This window comes from Agelaius phoeniceus, chromosome 20 (assembly GCF_051311805.1).
Source record: "Agelaius phoeniceus isolate bAgePho1 chromosome 20, bAgePho1.hap1, whole genome shotgun sequence".
NCBI lineage: Eukaryota > Metazoa > Chordata > Aves > Passeriformes > Icteridae > Agelaius > Agelaius phoeniceus.
This window is the reverse complement of record NC_135284.1, coordinates 5,931,903-5,945,197: the sequence shown is the minus strand read 5'-3', so window position 1 is coordinate 5,945,197 and position 13,295 is coordinate 5,931,903. Positions and strand designations below refer to the sequence as shown.

General features: G+C 49.5%; 2 protein-coding genes across 5 annotated transcripts in view; one reads left to right on the top strand and one right to left on the bottom strand.

The window, feature by feature from the left end:
• Positions 1-8,870, bottom strand: part of AP2B1 (adaptor related protein complex 2 subunit beta 1) — a 77,434-nt gene extending 68,564 nt beyond the window's left edge. For 2 of the 4 annotated variants that reach the window (XM_054646768.2, XM_054646771.2), the window contains exons 1-4: positions 8,736-8,870; positions 4,530-4,587; positions 2,478-2,583; positions 503-638 (exon numbers count right to left, since the gene is read on the bottom strand). In XM_054646768.2, the coding sequence (XP_054502743.1) occupies positions 503-638; positions 2,478-2,583; positions 4,530-4,566 (279 nt within the window). In that variant the 5' untranslated portion in view covers positions 4,567-4,587; positions 8,736-8,870. Of the gene's footprint in view, positions 1-502; positions 639-2,477; positions 2,584-4,529; positions 4,588-8,642 lie in introns of all 4 variants that reach the window. The other 2 variants (XM_054646769.2, XM_054646770.2) reach the window with 2 other exon arrangements.
• PEX12 (peroxisomal biogenesis factor 12) lies at positions 8,768-12,617 on the top strand. Its single transcript, XM_054646878.2, has 3 exons — positions 8,768-9,065; positions 9,432-9,976; positions 10,793-12,617. Exons 1-3 carry the CDS (start codon positions 8,940-8,942, stop codon positions 11,184-11,186), a joined length of 1,065 nt encoding a protein of 354 aa, XP_054502853.2. The 5' UTR covers positions 8,768-8,939; the 3' UTR covers positions 11,187-12,617.
• The last annotated feature ends 678 nt before the right edge of the window (positions 12,618-13,295 follow it).

The window sequence follows — 13,295 nt, the reverse complement described above, 5'->3', positions numbered from 1 at the left end:
ACTGGGTTTTATCTTGCACAACATGAGAGTGGAATAACATTTCCTAGATAAGGAGAGGCAACCTGACAAGAGAACTAAAGGCAAGCCAGCAATCAGGCTGTTGTTTTTCCAGTGAACTGTCTCTCAGTTTCACCAGAGATAAAGGTTTTCCACACGGAGCACAGCTGGAACATTCAAACAGGAAGTTTGATATCCATGTCTCAGACACTACAAAGGCTGGAAGATGAAACAGATAAAACCTGTTTTCCAGTAGCAGAAGTTGGTAAAACAACAGAAGCAGCTTTCCCTGGAGCAGGCTCTCTCACAGCCACTCACAGGGCTGCTGAAGTCATCTCTGCAGTAACCAGAAGGAACAACTGAGAAAGGACTCAGAACTGGTGGATTCAGCACCCTCCTCTAGGAGCCCAGCCCCAAAGCAGAGATAAAGCTCCCAAAGGCCAAAGAGATGTGCTGGCAGGCACTGTGCTGGACCCTCTCCTGGTGTGCCAGGGGAGCAGGTTACCTTCACAAAGCTGTTGACAGCCATGATGGCCATGTCTGGCTGGCTTTTGGCATAGTTCATCAGGTACAGGTAGACCAGCTTCTTCAGCTCCAGGTTGTCAGTCTGCATGCAGTTGACAACATCAGGGAACAGAGAGCTGGATACACAACACAAGGATGGAATCAGAGAATTGTTCAGGTTAGGAAACGCCAGCAGTTCCCCCAGCACTGCCACAACCACGTCCCCAAGTGCCACATCTAAACACCTTTAAAAACTCTGTCAGGGATGGTGACTCCACCACTGCCTGTTTCAATCCCATCTGAACCTCCCTGGCACAACTGGAGGTTATCTCCTCTCATTGTCACCTGGGAGAAGGGACTGACCCCAGCTGCACCCTCCTGTCAGGGAGTTCAGAGAGTGAGAAGGTCCCACTTGGGCCTCCTTTTCTCCAGGCTGAGCCCCCCCAGCTGCTCCTCATCAGAGCTGTGCTCCAGCCCATCCAATGTCCTTTGTGTCATGAGGGACCCCAAACTGACCCCAGGATCTGAGGTGTGGCCTCAGCAGTGCCCAGCACAGAGGGACAATCACTGCCCTGTTCCTGACATAGGCCAGGTGCCATTGGCTCTCTTGGCCAGCTGGGCACACAGCAGCTCATGTTCAGCCACATCTGACCAGCACTCCTGGTACTGTTCCATCCTTCCAGCAGCTCTTCCTCATTCCTGGAGTGTTCCATGGGTTGTTGTGACCTGACCTCACATCACTGAGCCTCAGCCCATGCACTCAGCCTGCCCAGATCCCCCTGCAGAGCATTCCTGCCCTCCAGCACACCCACACTCCCACCCACAAAATAAAAACCAGAGGTTGCATGGCATGCAAAGGAGACAGTAACAGCACCAAGGAAGCCAGAAAAACTGAAGTTCCACTTTAAGCACCCCGCTGTTTAATGAAAGGTCACCTTCCCTTCCAAAGCAGTTTGCAATGGCTTTTATAATAATAATAATTTAACCTCTTCTACAGCTTTAACATAGGAGGAGGTGAAAATGCCATTTCCTAAATATGAACTAGGGAGTTCACCAAACAAGGAAATTCTACCATGCCAGCCCTGGAAATGAATCCACAAGAGGAAAAACGTTGCTTTAAAATGTTTTGGTCATGCAGGACACTTATGAAGAACCTGCCAAATTCCAGACTAGCAAAGTCCAGAGTGATTAGAAGCTTAAACACTGACAAGCTGAGCTTCACTCAAATGTCAAGCAGCCATCTGTAAACAGCCCTGCAGAATAACACAGGAAGTTACACAAAGATTCTGCAGCTCCCAGGTTTGCTGTGGGGATCTAAAGGTGATGGGTAAATGCTGCTGGCAGGAAAGATTAGGGTTTTTTCCCTTTCAGTTTATATGTTCCTTCATTCTATGATGAAGTCATGATGCTGAATTTGCAAGCTTATATTGATTTCCGTGGCAACAGACCAGGCTGCTGTGAATTCAGAATTACTGATTCTCTGCTGGGCTCCAGGAACAGGAGGGAGAAAGGGAGAAAGGATTCATCCAGGTTTTTCTGGTTCTCTCAGAAAACAGTATTGGGGACAGTAAATGCCAGTGTCCTTCAGCTGCAGTAAGACATAGGTTCAATTTTAACATCAGCCTTTTTAAAATGCAGCTTAAATTTATGCTGTGCCAGATAAGGCTAAGAAAAAGTTGAAATTACCTTTGTAACATTAAAATCCAGGACAGCAAGCAGCAAGAAAACATCACCTAAAGTGCCACACAAAATGGATGAATTCTGGGTGTGCTTTAAATAAAATGGGCTCTTGGCACTGAGCTAAACCCACACTGAAAACAGTTGTTTCTCTTGCTTTCAGTGACAGCAAGGAGTTTGAGACACCTGTGACTGAGGCACAGCACAGGCAGGGACACAGCCATCCTCAGCTGTTCCATGTGTCACCACACCTGAGTCCCAGGAAAACCAGAGCTGCCACAGGTACAAACTGCTTTTACCTGACATCCTTCCCCACAGTCATGGCTGCAATAACCTTCTTTACAGCTTCTTTCCTCTTCTCTTTCTTTTCATTGTTGAGTTCAGCCTTCAGTTCAAAAATCTCTCCTGGCAGAAGGAAAAAAACAAAACAGATTAAACCTCTCAGGAGAAGAAAAGGGTCTTGTTTTAGGGGTAATTCAAGAGTGAATTTTTGCTTTCTTGGCCTTTTATGGGAATCATAAAAGTGCTCCAGCTGCACTTGGAAGCTGTCAGACCTTGTGCAGAACATGGTTCAGTGAGAAGCAAAGCTGCAACACTCCAGGGACTGATATGACTCCACCTTGCAGAGGAAAATGCCACAAACAAGAACCACGCTGCGTGTGGCAGCTCTCCCACCTCCAGGACACCAAATCACATCCCTGGAGCATCTGTTTCTCTGAGGCAACCATTACATAACCAGCATGAAAAGATACTTGGAGATGCCAGATTCGTGCCTGCAAGAAACAAACTAAGCTAGGAATTTTGCCCAGACTTTTTTAAGTTTTGCTCATCATTGAAAGCTTCCTCAGAAAGTTGGAGTGGAGCCCAAATGCTGTGGTTCCTGAAACAGGACAGCATGTGTTTAGTCCAGTGGAAAAAAGCTAAAAAGAGAGAGCTACCCTGCATGAAACAGAGTCTGTCTGGATTCCAAGGCTCCCAAAGCAGCATTAATTCCTCCAGATATGACTGTGTAGAAAGCCAGTTCAGGCTGGGTCACCAAAGTGGCAATCAAGTTATAGAATAAAACAAGATGTGCAAGAGGCTGTTTATCAGGCCTGCTCCAGGCAGAGCCAGTGGTATGAGAAGGATAATGCTCCCAACAGACAGACAGATAGACAGCTTTCCTCAGGAAGGACAGCCAGCAGCATTCCCACTGGGAGCCACAGCCTGAGCACATGTTACAAATATCCAAATATCCCTGACAAGCTCTAGCACCAACTTCCCATTCCTACACTTGCTCAGAGCAGCAGCACTAATTAAAATTTGACACAGAGAGACTGCCAGGGACTCCAAAAAAGAAGAGAAGCTGCTGCAGTGCAGAGACCACTCGTCATCCCTCCTGCCTGAGGAAGAGCCTGGCATTACTCACCCAGAGCTCCTGCCCTGGAGCAGAGCTGAGACAGCTCCAGCTCTCACCCAGCCCAGACTGGCTCCCTGCAGCCAGCCCACAAAAACCTGCCTTCAGCTCTGAACTCTCAGAGTTACTCCTCTGAAAGATGTCAACTGCATTAGGTTCATTGATGAGCTCATTGTGAAGCTTAATGACACATAAATACATCAACAGTGTGGGTTTTTTTCACTGGCAGGCATTCAGAGGGAGCACTCAGCCATTTTGCAAAGGAGAGGTTAATGCAAACCATTTTCCACATCTGCTGGAGAATGATCAGGCTTAAATTGCACTCAGCAACAGTGTTTTGTTCAAGAACAGGTTAGAAAATCTGCCTGGGACAGTTTCAGCAGAACAAGCCCTGCCCTGAAGCAGCTGAATGGGTAAAGTGATCCCCAAAAGCCTTTCCAGGATTCCCATTTTTAAGGGCAGCAGCTTGTCCTGAGGTGAGGTAACCACCACACCTGCAGTGAAGGCACAAGAAAGTCAAACAGTGCACCTGCAGCTTTGGAGAAAATGGAAGCAGGAAAACCCTTTATGTTTGCTTGATGTATATATCCAAAATATTAAATTCCCCACATCAGCTTCATCCTGTGATGCCCAGATGAACAACCATGCCTAGCCTGGCACCTGTTAGCCCATAACCAGAACTTTGTCTCTGCACTCAAATCCCATTGCTTTGCTTTCTGATCCTTGAAAAAACAGCAATTTGGGTCATTTTGTGAATCACAAAAACGTGTAATACCCCAGCTTTGTCTTTTGTCACCATGTGACCTACTTTGGAAGTTTCTCCCTGGATGATTAAGAAGAGAAACAGGGACAGAGCTACCAGAAAAGCACACAAGTTCTCCTGCATGCAGTTAAAAAAGCTGTGTAAAAATAACCACCCACCACCTCCAATCCACTGCACCAGCTCAACACCAACCTTTTTTATTGGTTGTGAAATATTTGGAGTCCGTCATGGTTCCAGTTCCTTAAAACACCTGAGAATATGAGGAATAAAAAAAGAACAAGTCAGCTCCAAATGCAGTTTGGTGACAACAGCCAGTTTGTGAGGCAGGAACTCGAGCAAGGACGGTTGGTGAGTGAAGGAGGAAGCAAAAGCTTCACATCCACAGGCACGAGTTCCCCAATCTTCATCCTGCACCTGCTGCTGGTTTTACTTGGCAAAGGCAGGGATTTAAATGGCTTGGTAAAAACACAACAGTGGAGCTCAGCCCAGCTTCCTAAATTCTCAGTCACAGCAGGCAAAAGGTATTTTTTGAACTCCTTATAACCAGCAGATGCTGGTGTGCTCTGCAGCTGTCTTTCCTGGGTACACAGATTCATTTTCCAAGGAAAAGCACATCCAGTGTCTCGCCTGGCAGGAGAAGTCCATGTTTCAGACAAAGGAAACTGTCATCTCATCTCCCCCTAACGATATCTGCCTGTGCTGCAGCTGATGGAAGGCACAATTAACCCCACTTGCAACACCCACCCCCAGGCCTTTCATTGCTTTCCCTCCTTTTGTTCCCAGCAGATGCAAAACAGTGGTTTTTTTTTGAAAAGAGAAACCATTACTTTTCAGTTTTCTCAAGCTTGAAATTGAAATATTTCTCTGCCAAGATCTGACATCCCACCTCTGAGACACACACACAGAGCTCATTATTTCAGTGCTTCTCTGGTTTTTTTGTCTTTTTTTTTTTTTTTTTTTTTTTGTGGACAGGATGGAAAAATGCTGTTGGAGCAGCAAATGCTCAGCAGAGCCACAAGAGTGGTCTCACCAGTACTTCTCTTGCTCCACAGAACTAAATTAATGCCTTGGAATACAGGGATTGCCCAAACATATGTGGATATCCATAATTTCATTCTTACAATTGCTAGCTCTGTGACAAATATAAAGCAATTTTCAAAACAAGCAGAGGAGTGGGCACTTGTACTGCTTTTGATGAAAGTCTGTATCAATGCTAGGAACTATGACCCTAAAACCATCTCAAAAAGGATTTTATCATTTCTTTCCTCCTTTTTCTATCTTTTTGGCCCCAATTCCCCTTTTCTTACACATCCTTCCATGACCTTACAGGCTGCCAGCAAAGCAGTAAATCATCTGTTCCCTAAATGCTGCCTGTCTTGCCTCTAAACCCTGCAGGTCTTGCTGGCTCAGCAGCAAAAGGACCAGCACAGCTCTGAACTCAGGAGTGCCCAGCAGTGCAATCCAATTGTTCTTCCTTAACCCTTTCCTCCCTCATCCCTTCACCAGCCCCAATGCCATCACCATCCACCTGGATCAGCTGAACACCCCAGCAGTTGAATTCCCAGCAGCTGCTGAGGGGGACTGCCCCAATTTCCACCCTTTTTTCATGGGATCATCCTGTCCAGTTGCCAAACATCTGGATGAGGATCAACCTGTTGCTTTTCCCAGCTTGCTGGAGCTGCTGCCTGCCCTGTTTCCACCTCATCCAATTAGGCTGAATGACTGGGTTTGCTTTGATTTCTCTCCCTTTCTGCTCCTGCCAAGCCTGTGGAGACAGCTCTGGAAACACATTCCTCGTGCAGAGGAGGTTTAACCTCTTTCCAAAACAGAGGCTGGGTTGGGAAAGCCACAATGAGTGTAATTTTTCCAGCAAAAATCTCACAGCCCCTCCCTGAAAGCAGAGGCTGCTGTGGAGCTTGTATTGTAATTAAAATCAGAGCCTGTGTTCAGCTGCAACATTATTGCTGACAGAGTCCTTCAGGTTTGAGCTCAGCTTAAAAGGAAGACTTAAAATGTTTTTCTCTGCCAGAGTATTTGGCACAGTGCCATGCAAAAAGCACTGAATGTGGCCTCGATGTTCTTTGTTTGCATTATGTGGGGATTTGTCATCCAGGGTCACATCTCAGCTGAGCTACTCTAATACAGCTTTAGCTGGGGCCAGAGCAGCAGATTAGAAAGAAAATAGAGGGGGGGAGGAAAAAACCCAACCCAAACACCATAAACATCAGCCCAGTTGAATAAAGCTACACACAGAGAGGAAGGAACCCTGCTGCATTTCAGAGACGGTCATTAAACCCCAAGGGCAGCACATTATGTTGTTTTCCTCCTTTCAGATATTGTTGTTTTTATCCTTTCATATACTTGGAAACATGAAAAATCCTAGAAACACTCAGACAGGGCCAAGCACAGCTCATGGCTCCTCTGATGGATGCAAATGAGAGGTGCCTTAGGTGAATAACCAACCTGCCCTACTCCATGTGCAGCTCAGGAAAAAGCTCCTTTTCTCACAAGCACCCAGATTGCTGCTTCATGTGTGTCAGAGCTTGCTTTGCACACTGTTCAGAGACAGCCTGCCAGCAGCACTGGGTATTATCTCATCACTAACAATCTCAGCGTGCTTTACAGCAAATGGAACCAGATATTTCAAACACTGCTGTTTGTGTGACTGCAGAAAATGCCAGCTCCTTGTAAATCTAAAACCAAGGTAAATTAGAACATCATGAACAGCCTTGTATTTTCAGAAGAAAAATCTGCTTTAGACTGCCCCCTCCTCACTATTGTTCTGTGCTGAGACAGAAACAGGTAAGAGGTGCTCAAAGCTGACAGCAAAAGGCTCCTCCTGATCCAACCCCAGCAAATGAGAAGAGATGAGAGGGAGGAATGGCTCCAGAAAGCTCCAGCAATGCTCAGTGCTACCAACAGTGCCTTGACATTTCAATACAGACTGAACCAAAGCAGGATAAGCCTCCTCAGCCCAAACCCACACAGAAAACCTGACCCTGTGTCTGAGCAACACCTGCTTGACCCCACACATGATTCCAGTCAGCCTGACCCACTCCCCAGCACTGATCCCACACAGGAGGGGGGGAGGTTTAAGGGCCTTGGGATTAAGGCAAGCTCCTGGACATTGAAACCATCAATCCCTAAATCTCTCCAGTGATCCCTGGTTTAACTCCAGTGGAAGTGGTGCCACCCATTTTTCCTGGAAAGCCTCTCAAGGAGCTGTGTGACAGCCCAAGCGTGGCCCAGGGCCACTGGAGAGCCAGGAAGACAAACAGAGCAATGGAACCTGGATGGCAGAGGGGGAGCTGTGCCTGCAGCCCTGAACTTGTGCTGGCACCAGGATTTTGTTCCCATCCTGGGGACCAAACACCCCCTTGGTGGTGCCCATTCCCTGGAAGCCCCATCCCAGCCCCTCCCACACCTCCAGCAGGACTCCCAGCACCCACCCACCCTTCACTGGCATCCCAGTTCCCCCCTCAAGCCCCCTGCCCACCAGCCCTTCCCCCTCAGCACCATTCCCCAGATCTCTCCCAGTACGCCCCAGTCACAGGAGCATTCCCCACAAATCCCAGTTCCCCTCCCCAGCACTCCCAGTCCCTCTCAGCACCCAGCCCTTATCCCTGTTTGCTCCCACCTTGCAATACTCATTCCCATCCCACCAAGGCCCATCCCAGTCCAATCCTTCACCCCAGACCATTGTCTCCTTCCAGGACCCACTGACCCTGCTCCTCTCACCCCTCCGTCTCCTCTGCAACCACCTGCCCAGTCCTCCCTGTGGCCTCTTCCAGTACATCACCAGAGCCACTCCCAGTGCCTCACCACCGACTCTCCCATTCCATTCCAGTTCCCCCCTCCTAGTACCCCTCCCACCCTCCCAGTGCCCCTCACCTCCCCCAGTGCCCCCTCCCACCCTATCCCAGTTCCCTTTCCCAGTACCCCTCACCTCCTCCCAGTACCCCCTCCCAATGCCCCCCTGTGCCCCTTCCCACCTTATCCCAGTTCCTCCTCCCAGTGCCCCCTCCACTTTATCCCAGTTCCCTCTCCCAGTGCCCCTTCCCACCTACACCAGTCCCCCCACCCCTGCTCTCCCCCCGCTATCCCCTCCCAGCGCTCTCCCATCATCCTCCAGCCCTTCCCTGAGCAGTTTCTCTCCCCTCCCTATCCCAGTTCCCCCCAGTCCCTCACACCTCCTCCCACCATCCCCTCCCAGCACCCTCCCCACCCTATGGCGGCACCCCAGCACTGCCCTCACCCCTCCCAGCGCCCCCTCAGCCCCTCCTAATTTCCCAGCAGTGTCCGTACCCGCCCTGCCGCAGTGTCCCGCCGCTGACCCTCACCGTCCCCCGTGTCCCTCCCGTCCCCTCAGCCCCGGCCCCACTCACGGACCGGACTCACCGCTGCGGGGGCGGCGGCGGAACCGGAAGCGGAGGGGCCGGGCGGACTTGGATCAGCGAGATCAAACCCTCCCCACCCAGAGCGGCCGCGCCCCGCCACCATAGAGCGGCGGCAGCGGGCGGAGCGCCGGCGGCCCGCGCTTCCGGGAGGCGGGGCGGGGCCGGGCCGCGGCGCCCCCTGGCGGCGGGGCGGTGTGGCGGTGTCATGGCGGAAGTGGGCGCTCACCTCACGGCCGCCCCGGCCGGTGAGGAGCGGCCGTCCGTGTTCGAGGCGGTGGCCCAGGACAGCCTGATGGCCGCCGTGAAACCCGCCCTGCAGCACCTGGTCAAGGTGAGCCTGAGGGTGAGGGTGAAGGGAGAGGAGCGAGGGCTGGCGTGCAACTCCGGCCGCACTCGCAGGCAGCGGGACAGTTGTGAGCCACCTGGGTTGTTTGAGAATTAGAGGCGTCGTTTACTTCTGCTGTGATTTATAATTTAGCATTTTACTCTGCCTTCAGGTCCTTCCCTGTGAGGGTGGGGAGGCCTTGGCGCAGAGAAGCTATGGCTGCCCCATCCCTGAGGGTGTTGAAATCCAAATTGGACGGGGCTTGGAGCACAGGGATAGTAAAAGGTGCCTGGCTGGAACCAGATGATCTTTAATGCTCCTTCCAACCCAAACCGCTCTGATTCCTTTTGGTTTGTGTCCCTTTTGCAACAGGTGATTGCTGAGTCCAATCCTGCCCGGTACGGGTTCCTCTGGCGGTGGTTTGATGAGATTTACGTCCTTCTGGATTTGCTGCTCCAGCAGCACTACCTGGCCAGGTGCAGCGCCTCCTTCTCTGAGAACTTCTATAGCATGAAGAGGATCCCCATGGGAAACGGCAGACGGCAACCTCTGGCCACAGCTGGCCTGCCAAAGAGGCACCACTGGAAATCTTTGCTCCTGCTGGTTCTTGTTCCTTACCTGAAAGGAAAGCTGGAGAAACTGGTGTCCAGCCTGAGGGAAGAGGATGAATACTCCATCCACCCTCCCTCATCATCCTGGAAGCGCTTCTATAGAGCCTTTCTAGCTGCCTACCCCTATGTGAACATGACCTGGGAGGGCTGGTTTCTTATCCAGCAGCTGTGCTACATCCTGGGCAAGGCTGAGCATCATTCCCCCTTGCTGAAGCTGGCTGGTGTCCGCCTGGTCAGGCTGACTGCAGAGGATATCCAGGCCCTGGAGAAGAAATGGGTTGAAAGCACCTCAAGTCAAACACACAGGTATGGCAGAACCTGGCTCAGGTGTTGTTCTCCAGGGGGCTCTGTGGGTGTGTAAATTTAGAAGTGATGCTGCAAGGTAAAAGTGCCTTGTTCTCCAAAAGTTCAAGATGAAAGTTCACACTGACAAAATAGGTTCCAAAAGGGTGTCTATGTATAAATAAGGAAACCAGTAGCAGGGATTAGCTTGAAACGATTTTGTGGTAATAAAATTTCAGAGTTTGGGGGTGTTTTTGGGCATGCAAGCCTTTATTCTGTTCAGTCTTCCCCTGCACTTTTCCAGCAAAGGAGGTGCAGCAGTTGCAGCAATGTTGCTGAAAGGATTGAAAGTTATTTCTTTGATTTTCCTAAGCAGCAGCTAGTCATGGCTACACTGAATACCCTGTGAAATGGTGACCTGGAGTGAAACACTCTGTGCTCCAGGATCCTTTAATCCAAATTATTCTGATTTAGACTTCTGAAAAAAAAACTAGGATTTGGATTTCCTTAAAATAAAAACAAGAATCCAAAACATCCTAATAAGTGCAAACATAGGGACACAGTGACCAACTAATTTAGCATTAGTATGAAGCTGTCACTCCCCAGGTGCTTTTCCCCATGGTTTCTAGATGGATAAATGTGCAGCAGTAACCATCTTGGATCTTCCTTCAAATAAAAATCTGAAACATCCTAATGAGTGCAAACATGGGACACAGTGACCAACTAATTTAGCATTAAGGAGCTGTATGAAGCTGTCACTCCCCAGGTGCTTTTCCCCATGGTTTCTAGATGGATAAATGTGCAGCAGTAACCATCTCTCCCTGCTTCTCTCTGCTGCAGCCTTTCTTCTCGCGTGCAGTTGGCCCTGAAGAGGGCTCTGGGTGCCGTTGCCCTCTCGCTGTCCACCGGCCTGTCCGTCAGCGTCTTCTTCCTCCAGTTCCTGGACTGGTGGTACTCCTCAGAAAACCAGGAGACCATCAAGTCCCTGACAGCCCTCCCCACCCCTCCACCTCCTGTGCACCTGGATCACGAGCCCAGCTCAGCTGTCCTGCCCAGCCTGAAGTCCGTGTGCCCGCTGTGCCGCAAGGTGCGCGTCAACGCCACGGCCCTGGCCACGTCCGGCTTCGTGTTCTGCTACCGCTGTGCCCACGGCTTTGTGAAGGCTCACCAGCGCTGCCCAGTCACGGGCTATGCCACAGAGCTGCAGCACCTGGTCAAACTCTACTCCCCTTAGAGCTGAAGGGCTCCCAGGAGCCTCCAGCAGCTCTTTGGACATGCCATGGAAGGCTTCAAACAGCTCCTCGGTGAGCTCTGCAGCACTCAGTGGCTCATCGGCTTTGCTGCCTTTGCACGTTCTGGCAATGCTCTGCCCTTTGTTGATAAGCTGTTCAAACATCCTGGCAGTTGCAGAGGTATCACACAGCCCCAGCCTGTCAGCCAGCACAGAAATGCCTTAAAAGACAAGCTGAAAGGGAGAAAACATTGATTTGGATAAGAGGAATGCAGATGTGAGGATCAAAGACCAGCACTGGTGCTGCTGGAGGGCATGAGCCAGCAAATTAAAGAGGTAGGGAAATTCTCCAGGCAGGTTTTTCTTCCCTAGGCAGCTTCCCAGGCCCTTGTGCTGCCCAGGGTGAGCTCTGGCTTTGTCAGAGGTGGAGACAGGCTTAAACCTCTGCTCTTCAGCCTCCTGCATTTTCAGGCTCTTCACCTTGGAATTGAGAACATCATCCTCCTAATTCCCATCAACAGTTCCAAATTAAGACTTTTGACTGTTTAAGGGAACATGATGGACAAGAGGAATGTGACATTTTCTGCACAAGAGAGAAAATGACAAACCAGATTAAAACAAACTCCCAACTGATGAGAATGATTTATTGTTAAATAAGTCTTTGCATTAATTATTATCTGCTTTCATAAAGCAAAATTCTTTCTTGATTGAGAACCTAATTTAATTCTTTTCTGGTTATTGGAAAAACACTTTGCTCCTCTGGGGGCTCTATTTACATAAGAGAGACAAGACTAAAGCTGCTTTCATCTTTCCATGTGATGGTGGTGGATGTAAGTTTAGCATTTTGTAGGCTGGGAATCTTTAATGTCTGAGCATTACATTGCAATTATTCCAGTCCCAGCCATGTAGCACATTCATATCAGAACAAAACATCCTTCCACTGAACACAGGAGGAAAGAAAAGCTGTGTGGCATGGCTGGCTCTTGCTTGCCAGCTGATTTTTCAGATGGAAGGCTGTTTTCCTGACTCTAGGGAGCAGCAGTGCTCCAGATATCACGGTGACAGGGCTTAGAGAACACAAGAGCCAAGTTTCTGTGCAAAGTCCAGACCCCACTCTGGTCTTTCCAGATTAAGAGCTATCTCCTAACATTTAATCCACTGAACCAGGCATCTCATTTTCCCTCCACTTTAGCTCTGTTTCAGAAGATAAAAATCTCCAATATCCTCCTTCACTTCTAAGCAAAAGAGTAAGGTTATTGAATAATGTGGGAAAATGCAGTAATTTGAATCTTCCCCAAACCCCTAATAAATGAGATTTGTTCCTGATGTTTTATCATCTCTGTACACCTCCCTGACCCTTCTACCTGTGCCCCTGTGGAATAATAATAATAAAAACTGTCTCATTTCTCTCTTCTCCAGTAGGAATGGGGTCCATGAAGATACTCCTCCTCCTTTAGAGAGCCAGTAAGAACACACATGTCTTACTGGAAGACAAATCCCATCAAAGTGTGAGATTTTCTGACGTTCCAAATCACTTTTTACTTTTTGTTAATGTCCTGCTGACTCTGGTGCAACAGCTCATTTAATTAAGCATTTGACTGATGATTGCTTTTCAGGATAGGTTTGTTTCCCTTTTATCCTTCCCATACTTTCCAAGTTACTTATCTGCTGCTCAGGGAGAAGCTGGGCAGGTGTGGGACACTCACCCTCAGCACTGCAGGGCTCTTGGGGAGGTTCATCCTCCCTCTGATGCAGAATTCACTAACACACAGCAGTTATCTGATCCCACACTGCTCCAGGGCCTCTCCAGCTCCTCCTCCCAGGATTAATGCCCCTTCCTCTCCCCAAAATGTCCACATGCCAGGCCCTGGCTGCTTTCCCCTCCTGCACAACCCCCTGTCCCTGCCAAACTTGGATTTGGCCACCTCCAGGACCTGCACAGAACCATCCACATGGAAGCCTCCCAGTTCTGAGCAGCTGTAATTTCTCCTTTACACATTAAATTGTCCTGCAAAGCTTAGCTGAGTAACAAGCATCAAACCCACCATGGTGGCAGGCTCAGCAGATACCTGGAAGATTTCTTGTGTTCCTGGAGATGGCTGCAGGATGCCA